Genomic DNA, 22,749 nt, shown 5'->3' with positions numbered 1-22,749 from the left:
AGTTCTAGAGCTTGAGAAACTGTATCAATAACCTATATATGCACCACCAATTCTTATAAATATATCCATGTCTTCGATTATTGTACAATATCTTGAGGAATAGATGTACTCAAGCTTCACATTATACTAATAGAAAACACAAGAACCACCTTTCATTTGTCTAGCTCTAATCTATTAAACTATAGTTTCAATCCTTTAAGCTTCCAAACTGTATAAATATAACGTAGCACCCATGTAGAGAGTATAGAAAAACATATTGACTCGCACGAAAAGTAAAAAATATAATGACCACTGGACATTATATAATAGCTGAAAATAAAAAATCGTACCTTCAAGCCATCGCTCAATTCGTAAACTAATCAAATAATTTCAATAGATAATAACCCAAAAAAAAAAAAAAAAAAAAACTTACCTGAGGTTTCCAAACCTAGAACACTCACTGAATACGTCCGTTAGCGAAAAATAGCTTCATTGCCAAGATTGATAAATCCCAGAATAACTTATAGTGACATTCCCTAACTTCTTAAACCCATACCTCGTTTTTCAATTGAGAACTTGCAAAAAACCAAAACTTTTAAATATTTGTATGATTGATTGTCCCTAATATTTGTGTCGATAGTTTGCTTATCGACAGAGAAGATGAGGGTTGAGACGATAGGGTAGATTAGGTAGTATTGCAGTTGCTGGTTTTTTGTTTCCAAAATAAGCAAACCACATTTTGGAAGTATGGCCGACTTCTTAAGACCCCTCTCCCCACCTTCCTTACAGTTGTACAATAGTCAAGGCAGCACATTCCAAACTTGTTTATTTCTTTTATCTAGGAGAGTCAACTGCTTTTAGTTTGCTAAACTAACCTTTAGCTGAAGTTGGCGTATACATATGCGTTAGGATTTTTGCTCCTAAAGTACTTTAAAACTTGTCTAAGGTGTTCTTACCGACTTTTGTTAAGGCGATTTTTTGTGTTCCAATTGTGGCTAAAAACTTTGCCAGTGTTTGTATTATACTTGTTTACTACTCATACTCCAAAGAAATAAGCAAGATGTACTTACAGATGCGGTGGAGTTGTTTTTGTAAATTGTAATCATCAGTGGCAATCAGTCATTTCGTTTAGAAGTGTTCAATATATACTGACATAAGCCAATGCTAAGAGTTTACATTTCGGTTCTGCAAAAGATTTACAAAGATGATGTTGGCTATTTCGACCTAAAGACATTACTGTATTTGACAACTTAAATAGGTATATATGTTAACTGTTGCATTGAGATTTTCTAAACTTTTGGGTTCAACTTCTGCCGGATATTATATATAGTAGTCCTTATAGTTGCATTGTGTGTGTCTCTCTCCTTCAATACATTTAGGACCTCCTTTGGCTTCAAATCACTCAATGACATTTCCCAAGACAATTGCTTCCTCTTCACCGTGAGTTTCCCAAAGATAAGAGTGACCTTCCTCGACGTAATCCGAGTGGATGGTTGTGAAGACCACAATCCAATTTAACTACCCACTGATCATCTTTTGTCATCTTTATACCTTTCAATACGAAAAGGACACTCACACTTCTTTGATTTTGTCCGCTCAAGAGGTAACTGCTTGCTTACTTCCTTTTTCAGCCTTATATTTCCTTTAACCTCTCGCGAACCAAAAACAATTCTAGGTGTCCTACATGCAATGTAACCCAAATCTGACTTCTTTATCACAATGATTGTCCCAACTGATTTCCCAAGTTTTTGAGTCCATTTAAGGAGTTCATCGCGACTGTTAAAGACCTATAGATCAATACGTTAGAATCAGGATTATTGCCAAAAACAGAAAAAGGATGTGATACTAATCATTGCTAACAGTAATAAAAAAGAAAGAAAGAATGAGAAAACAAAACCAATGTGGTAAATAACATACCGTATCCATTGCAAAGACATCCGTCATATCAATTTTTTCAGATAGAGATTCAATATTGCCGATGACTTGATACTATTGGTGTCTAACATTCGGAAGGGCAGTAGAGAAAAAATAAAATCTTAGATTCTCTTAGGTCAAGACAAAATAAATAAATGAGATAAACAGGGGAAAATTTACCTCCACTTCCTGTTGAGGGACTTCGGACTGGAATTGAACTTCACCAGAAAATTCAACATTATCTGTTGCTTGCTCGTTGCTCCTACAAAAAAGAGTATCCAATATGTGGATTACTGGCAGATGAAGTCAATTTTAATAAGTGAATATATTAGATTAAAAAATACAAATATAAATTTTACCTCTTTAAATGTTATAAAAGATTTGGCTAACAGCTCATACTATGCTGACAAAACAATCTTGGTGACTCATAGGGTGATGAGATGCGGGTGAAGAAAAGTGATATCAACATTACGTCACATGAAAAAGGTAATTAAACTTAAACCCAAACCTCAATTTTCAATTGGGAACTTGCAAAAAACCAAAACTTCCATATCAATGTGAATGACAACAAACAAACAAACTCTATCTTACTTCCTATTTAGTTTTTTTTTCTTATAGCTTGTTTCTCTTTTTTTTATCGACGTTTTTTTCCTCATAATCTTCCTTTTTCTCTCCCCGATTTTTATAGTTCTAATTTCCGTGAGTAAAAAGTGGGTACTTAAACTTTTTGAGGTGGGGGATTGATTCTAAGATACTACTAAGCTTACCAAAGGATATCACACCGATGTAATTATGTACACGATGCAGCTATGCTTTTCACAACAGTCAATGTAGTAGTATATGACAATTTTTAGAAGTAACCAATCACACTTGATGCAATTACTGCTCCTCATGTAGAAATAAATAGTATGAACTTCAGAATTACTCCGCACGGATATGGTGCTTGATTTGTAGGAATATGTGTTGCTGTTAATGCATTGACATTGGCCCCACTAAATTGCACTATGTGGTGCCCTGGCATTGCATAACCATGAATTGCAAGATAGCCCCGGGTTTCTTTGGGAAGAGGTTGATGCGATTGCCCATATGGATAGATAGCAGCGTTGAGACTACTTGGTACGCCGTATATTTGAAGGTATTGCTGACCCAAATACGGATTGATAACACCTTGTTAAACCTAAGTTAAATCTAGAGAAAGTCAGCAAGTCAGCTTTGTAGGAGCCATAATCATTCACTTCCTTTTCAATTTTATCTCAAAAGTTCAGATCCCAACCTGTGGATGGACATAATCAGGTCCATATGATGTGTACCTGCACAACAATAACAAACATGAAATTCTCTGTGAAACATATATCTGAACATACATCAGCCAATATGGGTGACAATTTACTTTTTTATCCTGAGGTGCTACTTAATTGATGAATCGTGAATAGTGTGAGATCCTGGAGAAGACTACTCACCCATATTGAGGGTATGCAAATCCTTGTTGGTAGTCGTAAGTGATTGGCTGGTGGTAACTGGGGCTTCCAATGTAGGGCCTCGAGCTTTGCCCCTTAGAGTTCTACTTCTCCTTGAACTTTCTCTAGTTTAACTAAAAAAGCTTGCTCAAGCACATAAGATAAGAGACTAAAGATTGTCACCCATATCCCTAGTCTGTGGGTATGTGGGAGGGTCTCACCTTAGTTTGATACATTCTTCCCAGGCCATTACAGTTTGTTTGGTTGGGCCTTGTTGATTGCAATCAAAGTAATTATGAAAACCACTAATGATGAATATGATTTGCTGAATTATGGCTTTGTTGGTCATACTAAGCCAAATTGATTTGATTGATCGATGATTTGCAATCAAAGCTAGGCTTGTTTAGTGAGCACTCTTATTGACTTATTAAGTTGTTGTTTCATAGGGGTATGCAATAATTAACAAATCAAATATAATTCACATCATTATTCAAGTTCATACAAATTCATCAAACACCATGTATACAATAAACACCACTAATAGAGTTTATACAATCCATAATTTAAAGATATTGAGAAAGAGTGTAAATCATTGTTGAACTCTATATTGTCTAAATTAAGTATCCAATCAAGAAAGAAAAAAAATACAAAAAAAGGAATCGTTGTACCTTGATCGATACTCATTTCCTCACAATGGACAACGATGAAGAATCTTCCGGAGTAGCAAAGAACACGTGGAATCATCTATTTAATCATCGAAAAAGTAAAATGAAATGAAAAAAAAGGATAAAGAAGTGAGCTTTAAACCTTTCTTCTCAATGGAAATATAGGAATATATATATATTTTTTATGAGTAGGTCTTTGGACGTTTGGAGTGTTTCGAGATTTGTTGGTACTGTATGTAAGCTCTGGTTAGAATTTGAGGAGGCCAGACTTTTTAAGTGGTTCGGCCAGTTTTTTCTCCAGTTTTTTCTTAATCCATCTTGATTTCTCGTGAGTAAAAATGGTACTTAAAATTAGTCTACGTGGACACCCTCAGAGAGCAGGAAAAGGGATTGCTATTATATATCCATCCTGATTTCTCGTGAGTAAAAATGGTACTTAAAATTAGTCTACGTGGACACCCTCAGAGAGCAGGAAAAAGGACTGCTATTATATATATATAAAGATTTTGTATATATTTATCAATTGTGTGGTTAAAATTAAGGGTTAACTAGTATTACCCCCACTAGATTAATTAGCCAATTAGGATTTCCCCCCCACTAGATGGGAAATTAGGGTCTCCCCCTAAATACACAAAAAAAAAAAGTCAAAGTGGGTTGACCGAATTTTTTTTGTGTGTATTTAGGGGGGAGACCCTAATTTCCCATCTAGTGGGGGGAAATCCTAATTGGCTCATCTAGTGGGGGGTAATACTAGTTCACCCTAAAATTAATTAATTAAATTTAAGATTTAATTGATTTTATAGTTTTCAGTTCGGGTTGGTTTGAGTTCGGTTTGCAATATATCTTATTGGTTTGGTTCGGTTCGGTTTCAGATTAGATGTAATATTTTTGGTTCGGTTTTGGGTTCCTAATTTTCTTATCGGTTTGGGTTTGGATTTTTTAAGACCCGACCTCCATTGACAGCCCTAACTACCCCTTTCCCACCAAAAAAAAAGTAAAGGTGATGCCAGTGGTGTCATTTTCAGTTGCTTGGGGAAATCCTAAATAACCGGGTCATCTAGTGGGGGAAATCCTAAATAACCGGGTCATCTAGTGGGGTAACTAATTAACCCTTTTGATTGTCGTTGATGTGTTACTGAGCCTAATGTCTAATGTCTGTATACAGGAGTTTCACTAAAATCAAACTTTGCCGCCGAAAACGAAGGTATAACTTTTTAGATGTTTTTTTTAGTATTGTTAGTTGTGAAGAAGTGCAGCCGATCTCAAGTCCTTGTCTTCATAACTTGTTTCATAGTAACTCGACTCAGGCAAACGATCTATTCAACCAGGCGACTCCTAACCAATCTCAAGTATTCGTCCTACGAGCTCGCTTCTAAGTGACTCGAGTCGGATAGACGATTTCGCCCAAATACGATCTCCATAGCACTCACTCATCCTGTTCCATAACGGCTTGTAATGTATGCTTTTATTATCGCTTTCAAGACCGAAACTTCAAGCACGCACCTAATTGATTCTCCATAACTCGCCATTATGGTTTGCCAATGATGTGGGGACCTGAACTTGACTTGACGCGGGAGAGCAGGAAGCGCAGACATCTTGCCTATATAAAGAGGATGAAAAAGTACGTCTGACCAGAAAAAAATTAATATGTAGGCAGTTTGTCCACACAAATTCGGTCAAATTCAATCGACACTCTTTCTCTCCGAATTTGTCAACATTTGTAAGGTTAAACAAAATGTAACCTATACACTAACTTCTCAGCATATTTTTTACTAGAATGGCCAAATTGCTCTTGTCGATGGGTTAAACATGCACAGAACACACGGATTTCACTCTGAAGCAGTATGACTCAGTGACCCCTGGCAATAGCAGGAGGGCAGAAGCCAATGCAGAGAGCCAGAGATGCGAAATGAATCATTTCCCAATATAAAAATATAAAAAACCATCTGCCATAAGCTGGCCAAGCAGATATGAATAAAAAAGAAAGAGCATCACTGTCCAACGCCATTACTTTATCTTGTTTTTTTTCGATAAACGCCGTTACTTTATCTTCTTCTCCATAATTTTCCCATGTTTCTGGAGTACAGATATGCATTTGTGATAAGGACGTCAGGTAACAACATCCGAGTATTTATATAATTTTGGATCAGCTCATCAGCATTGGGGATCACCTTATAAGTTATAACAACACCCAACAACATTTTTTCGCAACTGGGACACAGCGTGTATCCGTGTTATAAAAAAACTCAATTTCTGTACGCAAGCCAACGACCACACTACTTTATCCGTGATTAATGTTTCCGTCATAATCTTCTTTATCCTGCCACGTCTACAAATTTATCCCATTAGCATTCTTTAGTTACAGACAAAATATCCCACTGAAGGGGCGTATCCAGTATTCAGTATTATTTTTTGGCCTGGGCTACCACGAGAATATGGGATGAGGGTTTGGAAACTGTTGGATGTGTGATCTAAAAATTTGAAAATCAAAAATAAAAAAAAAATTAGAAAATGTAAATTTGTTTTTAATTTTCAGGCCAGTTAGATCACACATTCAACGGTCTCGGATCTCGTCCCTATGAAGATATTCTCGAGACGACCAATTTTTTTTTATCAGAATTAGTCGGAATTTGAAGCCATCAGCATCTGTTTGCAAGTTCCAACGTGTACTCAAAATTGCAAAAATAATAGAGTTCGTCTACCCGAGGATATCTTCATAGGGACGCCAGCCGAAACCGTTGGATCCGAGATCCAACAGTCCGAAAATCAAAAACAAATCCATATTCTCTCTCTTTCTTTTTGTTCGCACTGTTAAATCTCGGATCTAACGGTCTCGAAACACTCATCCCTATAGGGATATCCTCGTGGTAGCCTAGATCAAAATAATAAGTTTCTTTGAGGAGTTGTAGACTTGTACGATGCAACTTGTCGAACTAAGAATGCTCTTTGTCTCTTTGACCAGATGTGATATGTCCACTTCTCCGAGCTCAAAACGAATGAACTTCCAAATCCATCCTCGTTTCTTAAGCCCAGACACGCGTCACTTGAGATATCGCTTTTCGAAAGGCACTTTAAACGTGGCAACTTTTCAACACTTTCCTCGTTTGTATTTTTTAAAATATATATATACAAATCGAGAGGGAAGAAATAATAAACAAAAAGTGCGCCTAACACCAGGCCAACACAGAAAATGGCCAACAACGAATCAAATCTATACCGAGTTATACTAACTCGTTTCCGAGACTTGGAACTGAGTCATGCTAACTTAACTGAGCAACTGGCAGTGTTGGCTGAAAAGAAAGAGGTGACAGAAGAAACAAAAAAGAGAGAAGAAAGGAGGTATTCAGATTATGCTCGATTTCCTGGAGTCCATTCAGTAACGAGTCCGTATAATAAAGTGTTGCAATCTATGGGGCATGCTGTTCATGTTTGTAGAGCTTTTGATGGCAAGATCATTTACTGGTAATTGGAATTAACCCGTCGTTTTTTTTCTTCAGTTTCTTCGATACATTTTTTTTTTTGGATGAATTAAAAAAAAAAGGTAGAAAAAACATAACCGGCTGCCACTGAATCTGATTCAACCCACACATTCTTCCAGTTTCTTTGTATTAAATACAATCTCCACACTCTCAACTACGGCTAAGCACTCAGCCAGATAATTTGTATTGACCCTTATTTTCCTCCACATTACCAGAAGAAAGTCATCTAAATCATCTCTGAATGTATAACCAATCCCAACTGGTCCAGGATTCCCAACTGCCGACCCATCAGTCCGTCACAGTTGATCTTAATTGTATTATCTATAGGCGGTGTCCACCATCATGGTCTAATACGAGGAGCTCTTGGTAAGAGTACCAACAGATTCCAAGCTCTCATGATACCAACAGATTCATATCTGCCATTTTTTAAAAGGGGTGACCAATGATTAGCATAGAAGCAACCTTTATCATTTTCCTTATCTTCCCAAAACACAGATTGAAGTTTCTTATCCTTATGATATATCTTATTCCGGTGGTGCCAAAGTGTAACCATAGTAGTAGAAACAACTATATCCCAAAGTTGTTTAATCATAAGACTCTTCGACTTAGCAGCATCAATGGCTTCAATGAAGGAGGAGTAGCGAACTCTAAACCCAAAATTATCAGTCATCCACTTCCCAACTTTTTGAGCATGCTCACAGTGTCATAGTAAATGACCGAGGGTTTCTTCATGGTTGTGAGACACATAGCATCTGGATGCTAAATGAACTCCTTTTTTCTGGACACTGACAGCATTCATGATCAATTTCCAAGTAGTGGCTATCGTCTTTACTAAAACATGAGAATTCCATACATGAAAAACTTGCTCAACAATCATAACTATACATATATAAATTTTCTAACAATTACTAGATTGATTCCTGTTTCCCATTTTATATATCTATGGGGTTTAATTTCTTAACAAATTATTTTAATCAAGTCTTAAAAACCTGTTTTAATTTCTCAACAAATTGTTTTAATTAAGTTTTAAAAACCTGTTTTTAAATCAAGAAATTGGTCTCAAGGCCCATTTTGGAGTGAAAATAACTCTATCAACCAACGTTTTTTTTTAATCACTCTCAAGTCTCAAGGACAATTTTTTGGTGAAAATAACTCTGAAAACCAATTTTCGAGTGAAAATAATCCATAATGACAAATAGTCCGGATTTGAAATAAATATTTTCGATTTTATCCTTTCTGTCGTTTTATTATAAATAATGAGTGTTTATACTTTTTGTTAATATATGAACAAGGATTGTTCATACCCAAATAGGTGAACGTACCTCATATAATATATTAATGTATGAACAATGATTGTTCATAGCTTATGTTATGTTGAGGTATAAACAATGATTGTTTATACTCCAATAGGTGTTTTTACTAATCATACATTATGTTGAAGTATGAACAGTGATTGTTTATACCCTAAATAGGTTGTTCATATGAAAAACTCATGTTAAGGTATGAACAACCCAAATAGGTATGAACAATAATTGTTCATAGCTTATGTTGAAGTATGAACAATCATTGTTCATACTTCATACTATATATACCGTGTCGCTTAAGTTCTTAGACTTAGCAAAGATGAATGGCTTCAATGAGGGAGGAGTAGTAGAATGCTTTGAAAAGGTTCCAAGTTTTGTATCTTCTCAGGAAGGAATGACCTAATTTAAGTAGTAAATGGTCATTAGTTGTATCTTCCCAGAGATATAGCTAAGCACAGCCCCTGGGCCATTTATTATTTCGACTAGGGGTATACTTAATTTTTCATCTACCCGAGTCGTTTTTAATTTCATGTCAAGAGTATAGGGGAGGAATTCCAATTATAATAGAAGAAAGATTCCCATTTTAATTAGAATTTTAATTAGAAGTGCTTGAGTTTATCTTTTCAATGGGTGAGGAATTTCCGTTTTAATAGGAGTTGATAACATGAAATTTTAAGAGAGCTAGAAAAATACCCCTCGTGGGAGCTTTTCATATATAGATATAATGAAATTTAAGATCAATTATGTTTAACTAGCTGATAAGAGTTCTAGTAGAGGTTGAGATGAGTTCTAAGGGGCTATTTTTTTTTTTGAAATAAAATTTATAAGAGGGTCTTATAAGACCGTTTTGTTATAAATAATGGGTCTTATACTTTTGTTAATATATAAAGTGGTTTGTTTTAATTTTAAGTTCCTCTTATAAGCACTTGTAAAATATAAAAACAAATACATAACATCTTATAGATGGTTATTTGACAAATATAACCCTACTTTATATCACATTTAATTTGAATATATTAATTTGAAATAAACGAATATAGTTTGATTTTTTTCAAATCAATTTTGATAATTAGAATATCAATTTTAGGAAACTACCTTAATTGGGCGGTGGTAGTGGTAGTGGTCTTAATATACAAATGGTGGTGGTAGTGGAGGTGATGATATTGGTTTTAACAAGCATGGTGATAGTGGTGGTAGTAGATAGAAGTGGATGTCTTAATAGCACGGTGGTGGTGGTGGTGATAGTGGATTGATGATATTGGTCTTAATAATACTGGTGGTAGTGGTGGTGGTGGTGGTTTTAATAAAGAGCTGGTAGTGGTGATAGTCTTAAGGTTCCAAGTTTTGGTAGTGGTGGTGGAGGAATAATGGTTAAGGGAGTGGTGGTGGTGATGTATGGTGGTAGAGATATAGCTAAAGCACATGGTGGTGGTTTATTAGTTTTGGTGGTTAGGGTAATGGAGTTATTTGGAAAATAATATAATGAAAATGGGAAGTCAAGATAAATGAAAGGAGGAATATATGGATGGGGGTGAAAGAGTTATTTTTCAAATTATAAATTTTAATTAGAATTGCTTAGATCTAATTTTTCAATGCTTGAGGAATTTCCGCTTATAATACATTTATAGTAGAAATTTTATAAAGAGAAAAAAAAAACCAAAAATGTCCAAAATCATATATAGCCACATCTTATAAGAGGTTACAAGACCTCAAGGTCTTATAAGAGGCAAAAACAAATGGCCCCTAAGTCTGTTTTTGTGCTCAAATGTAATGCATTCAGTGGTATAATATGTGTGTGTGAAAGGGAAAAGTAATTGATTGGGGAAAAAAAACAAACAGTGCTGTTTTTGTTTGTGGGAAAAAAACCCTGCTGTTGATTCGAAGCCAATCCAATTATCGTGCGTTCTTGTTTATGGGAACTGAGAAAGTGGTTTTCTCGAGTTTCTAACTCTTGACACAGTGCCGAACACTTTGTGCATCAAAGCGTGTGCACAGAAATTCCAGTGTTCGTTTTCTGCATTTCCCTTTTTGTTAGAGGGATTTTTTTGTTGTTCTTGTTCATCTGGGATATTGTTGCTTACTTTGTAAAGGACAACAGTTTTATTGTTTTAGGACTGAAAGTAAAATTGAGTGAACGGGTTGGTCCTAAAATGGAAGAGGTTAAGTTTTTGTAAGCTGTAACGATTTGTTCATTCTCGTCATAATTTAGTTAAAGTCTGAAGCTCATACCCTTAAGTGCACAGGATATTGTTGTTGTTCTGCTTGCTTGTGCTTTGACACCTTGAAGTGTACTTTTGGTATGGATGTCTTAGAAACTGAGTGAGATGCATTTGAAATTATCACAAAGATATATCAAGGCAGATGCAGGAGTTGTAATCAACCAGAACACGAACAAAAGGAGTAGGAGATGTATTTCTACAATGGAGCTCCTACCCCTCTTTTTCCGTATGGGAACTGGGAAAAACCCAAAGAAGAACCTCTTATGGTTTTGGCAGCCTTTCCTGATAAAGAATCTGAACCAAAATCTGCATTTCGGACAACAAACACCAATTCTGTGTTTTCTAAGTCCTATTAATTTCTATTTTAGAATTTCATAATAAATTCTGGAAGGGTTCACATTGTAATTTCTATTACAGGAACCGTTCAGCTGAAAATCTTTATGGATGGAAAGAATATGAAGCATTAGGACAAAGAGCTACGGATCTGATTACTGACGAACAATACCATTCATCCATTGAGAAAATCACGGATAGTTTAATCAGTGGTCTATCATGGTCAGGTCACTTTCCTTTTAAGAAGAGATCTGGTGAGATATTTACAGCACTAGTGACAAAAAGCCCATTGTATGAGGATGGTGAGCTTGTTGGCGTCATTACCGTTTCAAGTGATGCTGCAGTATTTAATATCATAAACTCGGAAATCCTGAGAGCGTATCAGGATCAAGGCCATGGCCAACGTAGAGAAAAGAAGTTTAATATGAAAAAGATTCAATGGAATCCAAAGCCAGAGATTGCATCCGTTTCACAGATTTCTTCATCCGTTTCTAGTCTGGTGCTTGTTAAACTAACATTTCCTTTTCAATTATGATGTCTTTTTCCACACTATTTTACTTACAAAGTTATGTCATTGAACAAGGATAGGCTTCCAGGGTCTTCTCACTTCGACGAGGAGATGATGATGCCTGCAGTGCATGTGATGCAAGTACAACAGAGAGAGGAGATCTAGTGTTGGATGCTGTGGATACAGAATCAGAACAGGTCAAGTCACCCAAATCTCTTTGTTTGTCATAACTCTCTAAGTTCCCATTTCTATATATGACACTTTACAAGTACATAAATATTTCAGAAATCAAGTCATACACAAACATTCGGCATTGGGAAGAATAGTACTGATGGGAACAGCTCCAGAACGGAGGAATCTATACTGGGATTTGTTCAACCATTAAAAATTGTAATGTGGTGTTACACTTTATTGATTTATCAGTACGGGTCATATTATGTCATGTTGAAAGTTGGAAAATCATAACTGTCACGAGCATCCCATCTTGTTGGTGTCCAAACTCTACCCGGAGCATCACCATAAATATAATGCTTTTAGTTTCCTTTTATGTTATGGATCTTATCTTATTTTCTCATTTAATTTATGAATGTATTACAGGCGGCAAAAGTCTTGGAGAAGCTGAATATTGGGGTAAGCTGTAATAATATCCAAGAAGAGTGTAAAATAGTTCTATCGCATGGTTCAGCTGACAATCCTGCAAACAATGCTGTGACGGTTCCATTGAATTATTCAAGAGCCTCCAACGGGACATGTATGAACCATCACAATTTTGGTGTCGTGAATATGGGTGCAGATACTAACTGGGTGAACTCTTTGCATGCCAATATCAATGAAAATGATGGAAGGGGGCTGAGAATCCCTAATATTTTAGAAAGAGAATCTCCTACAGCGAATAGAAACCCTTTTGTTACATCTTGGTTGGTGTGTCAAGAGCGTCCAGGTATGCACAAACCTGCAATTTCTTTTTCTAGGTTTAAGTCTTGATGGGGATGAATAGATGATGCACACTCTATCCTGAAAAATTAGGTGAAGCTTTTGAAGCGGAAGTGTTGCATCAAAACTCACAAGTAAATCATTCTCCAACATTATCAAGTCAGGCAGAGAGCAATAGTAGTCACGAAAATTTATCGACCAAAGGAGAAAAAGAATCAGACTTAAAGGTCGAATGTGAGATTCGTTGGGATGACCTACATTTACGGGAAGAGATAGGACAAGGTTAAGTTTCCATACTTGCTAAAGTTTAGATCCTGACATCTGCTTTTTAATTCATTCTCCTATGTCGGTATCTGTCGAGACAGTTGTATTTTAATTAGCTGTCTAATATTACATATTGTGACTTATTTTGGATGGGAAGGTGGTATAAGAAATTAAACAAAGGAGTTCTAATCAAAAGCTTAAAGCTAGAAAATGTAATTATACAGTGAGACAATTCGGATTGATTTTTTGGTTTTTTTTTTTACAATACAGGTTCATGTGCTGTTGTATATCGAGGAATTTGGAATGGATCGGTACATACGCAATTTTTTTTCTTCCTTTGGGTTATTATTGGTAGTACGAATATGAATTATGGATCTTGAAGCTTATGATCATTCTCTTCTCTGTCAGGACATTGCTGTGAAGGTTTATACTGATAATGATTATCGTGAGTCAACTTTATTGGATTATAAAAAGGAGGTATATAAATACTTGCTAATGGTTTTCACTTGCCTCCAAGAGTATGTTAATTCTCTATAAGTTTATCTGAAAAATGTACTTTTTCCTTTCAGATTGATATAATGAAAAGGCTGCGGCATCCAAATGTATTGCTGTTCATGGGAGCAGTATATTCTCCTGAACGACTTGCTATAGTGACAGAGTTTTTACCCAGGTAATGACAATCTCCCACCCTTTCTTCCTGTACTTAATGGAGTCAATTAAATTGAGCAATTGTCACCCTGAAGTAGATTGATCCCTCACAGGTGAGGTTTGCCTTTTCAATTTCATATTTTATCTTGGCATAGTATTGGATCATCTGTTGCGTTCTGGTAGGCCCAGCCAAATTCCTCAGTGCAAACCTGGGATACCGGATCACTCACTTAGATACTGTGTTCAATCCTCTTCAGGTTGATATATTGATTCCCCCATGGAAAATATGTACTCTGTTCAATGTGTCTTCAGCTTTCTTACATAGTTTATTTTGCTCTTTGTTAAACAGGGGTAGTCTCTTTAAGACACTTCACAGGAACAGTCAGGCATTAGACATCAGAAGGCGTTTGAGGATGTCCCTCGATGTTGTGTGTACTTGACATATGCCTATATACATTTCTTTTCTTACTTTAGTTCACTTTCTTTACAGTAAATTTACTTGAGCATTTTATGCTGCAACTTATTGTTGCAGGCTAGAGGTATGAACTATTTGCATCGCAGAATTCCACCCATAGTACATAGAGACTTGAAATCTTCAAACCTCCTTGTTGATCGAAACTGGACTGTCAAGGTATCCATCTGAGGTTTGTTTTACCTATGAATTATGATATTTGAGTATTCCTTGTGGTTTAGACATGTCCTCTGGTCTCATTGTTAGGTTGGGGACTTTGGATTATCTAAATGGAAAAATGCAACCTTTCTGACAGCAAAATCTGGAAGAGGAACTGTAAGGCTTTACGGTTATTTTATTTCTCTTTCCAATATGTTACTGTGTATAAACAACCATCGATCCAATCTAAGGCTTTATTTTATTAAAACTGATTTACCACTCCCCATCTTGGATTATAATATCCAATTGAATCCAAGTGTGCTTTAACTGCACTATGTATGACTATGCAAATAAATAAATAAATAAAATAGCAAATACATGTATTCTGTGTCCAACTATAGCCCCGAGGGTGAACAACAAGAACAACAACGTACAAGGCTATACTGGGGAAAAATATCATATTTGGTTGTGGTTGTTCACAGGCATGCAACGACGTGACCCTTTGATCCCTCCTTTTTCACCCTAGTCTTGCATCCAGTTGTACTACGTATCCAATCTGAATGCCAGGTGAAGCTCCAAGCCTGGTACTTGGAAAATGGGACTGTGATTGGTTATACAGAAAAGTCGCAGCAACAATATGTATCATCTAAAAGAGTGAAAAATAATAATAATTAACATGTATATTTTAGTTTGTGTATAGTCCAAGTTTTTTAGCGATGTGTACATAACAGTTCTCACTCTTACTCTGCAGCCACAGTGGATGGCGCCAGAAGTTCTGCGTAACGAACCTTCCAATGAAAAGTAAGATCTCATCACAATTTAAAAGTTCATCAATTAGCTGAATCGATTATTTCTATTTTTGAGAATTTGATTGGCTCCATCACGTAGAGACAGACGTCTGTCCTTCATTCTTCCTCAAATGTTATGTTGTCATTTAAGCATGGCCACGATTCCTCAATAAATCTTTAGATTGATAGGCCTGTTCATGAATGGATAACCTCCTGATATTAAGAGCTCTTACCAGCACGCTTACATAATATCTGTGGAGTAATCAGGGTTCCCTTTTGAGGAAATCTACACTAGTCAAAAAGAGAGAACTAACTGGTTGCTTGCTATTACTTTAATGTTATTCTCATTTAACAGGTCTGACGTATACAGCTTCGGCGTTATACTATGGGAGCTACTGACTGAATCAATCCCATGGAAAGAGCTGAATCCCCTACAGGTGTACATATTTGCTCCTTCCCTTCATATGTCTATTATGTATCACCACGAATATTTCTTATTTTCAAATTAAATGAAAGAAACTCATGATAAACTTGTAGTTTGGTGACACCATATATCTAGTCCTTATAGCGTATAGAATCAAGCTTTGAATTTGAGTCGAATCAAACAGCATGCTTGAACCATTTGTTGGAACTTGGAATGGCAGTTCAGCACTGGTTAGACTTGCACCATGTAATTCTTTTGTTTGATGAAGTTTTGATTAATCAAGATTTTAGTCTCATGAGCCCGACTTGGATATTGATATCACTTGAAAGATACGTGTACAATGTTATCAAGTTTAGCTGGATTTAACCATTACGTTCACATTGAAGGTTGTAGGGGTTGTAGGCTTCATGGATCGCAGGTTAGATGTACCTGAAACCCTGGATCCTCAACTGTCATCTGTGATCCTCGACTGTTGGAGAAGGTATGTGATGCTAGACTGCTTCTTTTACTTTTTGCAGTCTGAATCTATGCTAATCAACTAAGTAGAACTGCTGTTTTGATGATCAAGCAGTGATCCTGATTCCCGCCCTTCGTTCCAAGAATTAATCCAGAGAATGATCAATCTAAGCCGGAACGTTCCCAGCAGTGTCCGGTGTGAAGAATTCAGAAGCTTAATAGTATAAAAAGGTTTTGGCAGGAAGATCAACGTCTACTAAATCATTGTGATTAAACTTTCATTTTCAGATAGCTTTCCAGTCGTTCATCTGTCTGTCTCTTCATTTTTTGTTTGTTTGATATGTTTAAGTTTGTCTGTCTACATTTCTTCATATCAACACCGTTTGCAGAATCTTTGTTTGTCTATAATTTTTGTTTTGTTTGTCTTTTTTCAAGTCTTTAAACTTGTCGCTCTAATATTTCTCGGATAGTATGATTTTTGTCGCTCTAACCTATGTCTAATATTAGGAGGAGTTGAATATAATTTCAGTAATGTGAAGGAGGTTTTTTAAATTATTTTAAATAATATGAAACTAATTCTAATTTTTGATTAGAAATTTAGAATAATCAAGGAGGTGGTTCTAAAATCTTAAAATAGAGATGGAAATACACTGTTCTTTGAAGTTCCTAAAGAAATCATATAGTGTAGAGATTTCATTGTCTTTTGTCTATTTCAGTTTCTATTTTGGTTTTGACTCTGGTTGTTGGATTCAGTGAAACAACTTACCCAATAAATGCTATCAAGCATCGCTAAATAGACTGTGTCACCCTCAATGAGCAAAGATATGAGAACTACAAAGTTTCTTGGTTGTAGAAAATTAATGAAAGAATTTACGACTATTAAGTTTATGAGCATCGACTTTTAAGTGATTAGGACTTGGTGCAAAAAATAAATGAATGACAGGAAATATATTTCCAAAAAAATAAGAATGACATTTTTCTCGTCAACTCAGTGCAATGCATATTGGAACTGGAGTGGAATTAATTAGGTTTTACACTGTTGTACTAGGAATCTAGGATTCAGCGGAATTTGCTGAGTGCTTACAACTTTGGGGTGGAGATACAGTTGAGATGAGATGCATTTCAACATTCGACTGATGTGTGGATCAAAACCAAGATCAAATAATGCACATAAATAGATAAAAGGTAAATTAACTGGATCCTTAATGCGCATACTGATTGTTTTAGTTGTTTTACACCCCAACTGTGGAAACAAAACCTTCCACCTCGTGCAGAACTCGGGCTAGACAAATCGGGGAACATTAACTTGAGTTTTAGATCAGCAATTTTAAGTGAAATTAAACATAAAAAATATTTCTTTTCAGGTTTTTAACATTTTGCCAGCCATTTTAAAGATTTGGAACATGTCATGAACTCATGATATGACTTTATAAGGGTAATTTACTTGAACATTAAAAAAGGATTTTTTATTTTCACCTAATCCTTGTGCCTTTTGAACAGGCCTAATTCCTTTTGAGCACGGAGGAAATGCCAAGTTGGTTTGCATACATCGACGGTTGGACTATTCATACTTTGATGGTGAATTAACTACTAGTATTTCTAGGTTTGGACGTTAGGTAGGGCATAAAATCGTTAATTAACACTCCCTACCGTACCCCCACCCCCTCTAAAAAGAACAGAAATAAATACGAAAACAGTACACAATAAAACCCAGTCTAGCAGTTACAGCGAAAGGCCGGGAAGTCAGTGAACTAAGAAGAGTACAACAGATCTCCTCCACTACGCATGAATCCATTTTTTATTGAAAAAGAAACAAAAAGGAAAAGAGAATCCCAAGCTTCTTCCCATTATTCTACACCCTGCCTGTTCCCTCCGTCATTTACATGTATAGGCGTATATATAAACAGGCCTAGGCACAGAACACTGACATGCGAATGCTCGCCGCACTTACCTAGTTACTGATATATATGTCAGAACTACAAATCCAACTGGTACCAAACATGCCCAAAGGCAGAAAAAGAATTAGTACACATACCACAAACACTGGCAACCCTGCATATACAAACAACAGATAGCACAGACCCTCAGTAGAAAGGCAGTGTAATAAAACTTTACGCAACTTAGCATATTTCCTCCCTACTGCCGTTACCACTCTTTATTATGTTGTACTTGCAGAGGGGGCAAGTTGCATTAATATATAACCATTTGTCTATGCAGGCACAGTGGAAATGGTGACGACAAGGCAGTTCACGTAGTTCAGCCCCATCATCATATGCAGAAAGGCAGATGCAGCATTCCTGTAAGTAGCATCAGCAAGGTTTAGAAAATTTGCAAGTCGAAAACCTTTTTCAGACAAAAATTAAAGAATTCAACATTTGACAACTTACAGCATTTTCCATCTGAAGAACATGTTCAATTGGTGTATCAGTGTCGCACTCGGTCATAATTCCTCCAAAAGGTCCTTGTGCCTCTCCATTAACCTTTTCAAAATCACCTATCTTCCTGAACTTGTATTTAGGTAGCTGGTTGATATCCTCTGTGGTTGCTCCTTCCTACTTTCACAATGGCAATAATGAGAAGCAATAAAGTGAATAGGGAAAACAGTAATTGACACAAATTCATTACTGTGCAGTAAACTAGTGAGATGTAGCATTTGGCGTATAAATTCAATATCTGAAGTCCCGAACTAATAAAATGATAAATGTCACAAGATACAAAAAATAACCATGAAAAACTAGGAGATGCTACACACAACACTAAAAAACACGATTTTTTCCTAACCATGGCCTCAGCCTTATCCACATGAAACGTTCATCACTTACATGTGATCACAGAGATGACAGCCTGCTCACCAGTAATTTTCTATGTTACGTGGACATGCCATAGTTTGAACATAATCCATGTCAGATACGTATAAGACACACATTGTAAGTGATATACCTCAATTATTGATATTTCGCTGTGTCAGACATTTCATATCTGTCTCGGATATGGACACAACTATCCGTGTCAATGTAAATTAGGTATTTTTCTATCACAATCCTATTTATAGCTATCAGGCTATGAGATTCAGTTTTACTTCATTCAGACGCCTATAGACCATATCTTCTGGGGTTTTTTCCCTTAAAATATTAATTGAATTATGAAGTCACTGTAATATATGCAGTTACGCACATACAAAGTGCTCCTAAAAGAACATCATAAAGTATTTGCATATCGTTTGATATGGAGGAGGATAGGGTGATTGACACCTACCTCTCCCTAATCAGCTAAAAGATCCTCTACCAGTCGAGGTCATCCTCACTTTTGCATTAAACCCTTAAATTAGAATTTTGAACCAGGTAGACATTCTGAAACTTATTTTTGAGTTTTGACAAAACAAGCCTGCTTCTCAGGCAATCCTCCCTAATTGGGCCTTCTTAGGATTCTGCTTCTCAGCATTAATAAAGCAGGATATTATACGACGTCTTTTGCACTATTACTCGCAGTCTAATATAAGTTCATACACATGATAAAACAATACTACGCTTGACACGCCGACACCTTATAATTTCCAAAATTAAATACAAGTACTAATAACCACTTTTCTACCTTAATTTTATACAATAGACAAAAACCTGACCCTCACCTCCAATCACAGCCACTCTATGCCGACACTCATCTAGAGCAACTCCCATGTCAATGATCATCGCTTCTAACAGCCTCCATAGGCCCATAGGGAGCAACAACGCCTATGGAGAAAGTTGTGTTGGCAATCAAAGCTCTTTTATGTTTCTAGTTGAAGGTGCATATTGAGACACGAGATATACCTTTTGAGGCGTTTGTGTTTTGATGGGAGTCCATAATGAGATAATTGGGCTAAGAGACTTGTCACTTTATGTTTTTTCTTTTCTTTTATTTGTCTATGCGTATGTAATGGAGGATATCTCATCCTTATGTATCTATCTTTAGTTATATTAATAAAATTATACTTTACTGATAAAAAAAAAAATGACAGTAACAAGTTAAATCAGAGATATAGATTATTTTCCAGTGGGATATCATGTAGGCTTAATACAAATAATATTGATAGACAGTTTTTAAAAGTCCAAGTCCAAATTGACGTCCACGCAAATCAAATCAATGTCCACATCGATAACGTAATGACTTGACCCTCACACGAAATTTGAACTCGAATTTGGCCATCCTTCAGGCATACCCATGCAATGTACACATCAACAAAATGAATTATGAGAATCTCTGTTTACCTCCCCTTGATATTAACAACCAATATGCTCCTATTCCCAATTGTTATCTTGAAAATGACATTTACGTCCTCTACTTTCACCAGTTAACTGACACCTCCACGACAATATAGAATATATATCCAAAGGATATTATGCCTAAGGCCTCTACTTCTAGCAGACTATCTTAAGCAATCTTCACATCATGAAGAAACTTTTTCAGTGCAACTAGGACACCCCTTGTTATGAGATTATCTAGTCTTTTTGTTGCTACAGAAATCCTAGGTGCGTCTGCTTCCATGAAGTATGCCAGCAGCACATTCTCCTGCTATAGTTGTTGGAAGTTAATAAAATCCAGTTAAAATGATAACTTGCCCTAGCCCCCTAACCAAATGTCAATCCACTGAACCCTTTAAATTTCTGTACGGCGAAAAATTAAGATCAAATGCATATAAATTATCACTGTTATAAAGTGGAAAAAAGAATAACAGTCAAGAAATGAGTTACCTGCTCTGCTACAGCATACAATATTGCAATGATGCAAGGAAGACAACAGCAAACAGCAATGCCAATAACACATGCCAGAGCAACACAGAAAACGACAAAGAAGACATCAAACGCCAGAAAAACTATACATAGCCTGCAAAACAATTTCCAACCTCCTCCATATTAACCATCAATCAATCTACAAATAGCATTCCAAATTCAAATCAGATAAAATAAAAAAATCACAACACCAACCAGTAAAGCTGAGGTGAATCACGGGTCAAATCCGGTCCACCAGCCGAAACCCAGTAAAATCCAATTATCCACCATATAAACGAAAACATAGTATTCGCAGACTCCAAATGCTTGGCAACACTCTCGCTAGTAAACACAAAAAACTAAACATAACTCAGGATCACAGGAAATATGGATGGATAATGCAATAAAATAATAATAATAATAATAATATACCTTGTATTGTCCTCCCCCTCGTGACGCTCTCCAAGAAAATCAGCACCATCTCTCCCATCACCTTCAATACTGGAAGTGGAACTCCCAGTCTCAATATCATTCCCCAGATTCTGTTGTACTAACGGTCCGTTAGGCGGATGACGCCTACGATACTCCATACAAACGAAAACCATATGAAGAACACATTGTAAAGCATATCCTAAAATCCACAACCTCAGAGGCATAATAGGATTTTCATTACGACTCGAAACCAAAACAACAATTGCAACAATAACAAAAGCTAAATTCCAAATAATATCAAGAAACACAACCGGTTTGGAATAAGCCCAATCACTTTGTCTTTCCTCTAATTGTTCTGCTGCTCTTTCACGTACTAACATCGATGGCTCTCTCATTATTCTACGACTACTTGCCCTTCGTAGAAACCTTGCTGCTCCTCGTAAACTAGGCCGTCGGCCAAATCTACGTGGACCACCACCACCATCTTGATTTCCAGCTGGACTATTATTATTATTATTATTATTATTATTGAGTAATAATGGAGTTGAATCCACTATATCATTTGTTGATGATGATCTATTGTTGTTTTCCATCATGGTATAAAACCCTAACCCTAATAATTAATTATTTATTTATTTTAAGAATTGAGAGGAAGGAAAATTATAAAGATTGGAATGGGGATAGAGAAATGAGGTTGGCGATCGGGTAGATGGGGGAGTAGAGTTAGGATACTCTTTCGTTAGTGTCGGATAATGTACCACGTGTTGTTTGGCAGGTCCCAACAAGGACATGTTAATAATCGAGTCCTTTACTTGTTCTTGTTCTATTTTTTTTCTCCTAGATATTTAAGTTTTTTTTTATTGCAAAACAAAGTCTGTTTTAAATGAGATTAGTAACTCTTTCATGACTGACGAGATTCACACCCCATACTTCTAGTATTATCACCCAAAAAATTTACCCACTTTGTTAGATATTTAAGTTAGAGAATGACATTTGAACAAAAAAATCAGTCTTTCTAATTGTCCCTCATATTTTCACGAGACATTTAGCTAGACAACAAAGTAACTCTTAATAACTTTGTATATATAAGGACAAATAATAACAAAAACAAAATTACTAATAATATAGAATACAATATAATATGTTATATATTTAAATGTAAATAATAACAAAAACAAAAATTACTAACTAATGATAAGAATGACAATAATAATATGTTCGTACACAATTTGCTAATGTGTGTGTCACCAAATACGACCATCCATTGGGATTGAATATATGGATGGTATGTGTGTGTGAAACCAGTGGATGGTATCACCAAATACGGCCATCCATATTGGAAATTGTATGACCTGAAAAATATGCATGTATTTGGTTTTTAAAAGTGTAATGACTAAACAACCAAAGGAGTTGCAATAGGGCATCTCCAATGGAGAGTATATATATACTAGTGTATGCCCGTGCCCCCGGCCGATCCATATTGGAAATGCCTCGACACCCTGGCGGTGTATGACCAGCGATGAAAATATCCACAAGCTCATGAAAATTTGGTTTTGACTTTGTTGGGGAGAGAGAGTTTTGAATGTTG

General features: G+C 36.0%; 2 protein-coding genes across 3 annotated transcripts; one reads left to right on the top strand and one right to left on the bottom strand.

Annotated features, from left to right (window-relative positions):
* Positions 1-7,144: 7,144 nt before the first annotated feature.
* On the top strand, positions 7,145-16,399 carry LOC147513688 (PAS domain-containing protein tyrosine kinase family protein). Of its 2 annotated transcripts, XM_086596867.1 has the most exons (16): positions 7,145-7,477; positions 11,435-11,849; positions 11,939-12,055; positions 12,144-12,248; positions 12,456-12,798; positions 12,885-13,073; positions 13,326-13,366; positions 13,464-13,532; positions 13,625-13,725; positions 14,053-14,131; positions 14,236-14,334; positions 14,422-14,490; positions 15,065-15,114; positions 15,457-15,538; positions 15,912-16,006; positions 16,097-16,399. In XM_086596867.1, exons 1-16 carry the CDS (start codon positions 7,206-7,208, stop codon positions 16,206-16,208), a joined length of 2,238 nt encoding a protein of 745 aa, XP_086452993.1. In that variant the 5' UTR covers positions 7,145-7,205; the 3' UTR covers positions 16,209-16,399. The 2 variants fall into 2 exon arrangements, with proteins under 2 accessions (XP_086452993.1, XP_086452994.1); XM_086596868.1 differs by lacking the exon at positions 12,144-12,248.
* Positions 16,400-17,761: 1,362 nt separating this feature from the next.
* Positions 17,762-21,981, bottom strand: LOC147513687 (E3 ubiquitin-protein ligase At1g12760-like). The gene is made up of 5 exons (XM_086596866.1): positions 21,162-21,981; positions 20,946-21,071; positions 20,712-20,844; positions 18,369-18,533; positions 17,762-18,278 (listed from the first exon to the last, which is right to left on the bottom strand). The coding sequence occupies exons 1-5, from the start codon at positions 21,755-21,757 to the stop codon at positions 18,102-18,104; spliced, it is 1,197 nt and encodes a 398-aa protein (XP_086452992.1). The 5' UTR covers positions 21,758-21,981; the 3' UTR covers positions 17,762-18,101.
* Positions 21,982-22,749: the final 768 nt, after the last annotated feature.

The sequence above is a fragment of the Coptis chinensis genome, chromosome 3 (assembly GCF_015680905.1).
Source record: "Coptis chinensis isolate HL-2020 chromosome 3, ASM1568090v1, whole genome shotgun sequence".
NCBI classification, from domain to species: Eukaryota; Viridiplantae; Streptophyta; class Magnoliopsida; order Ranunculales; family Ranunculaceae; genus Coptis; species Coptis chinensis.
This window is presented reverse-complemented; position numbering and strand designations above follow the sequence as displayed.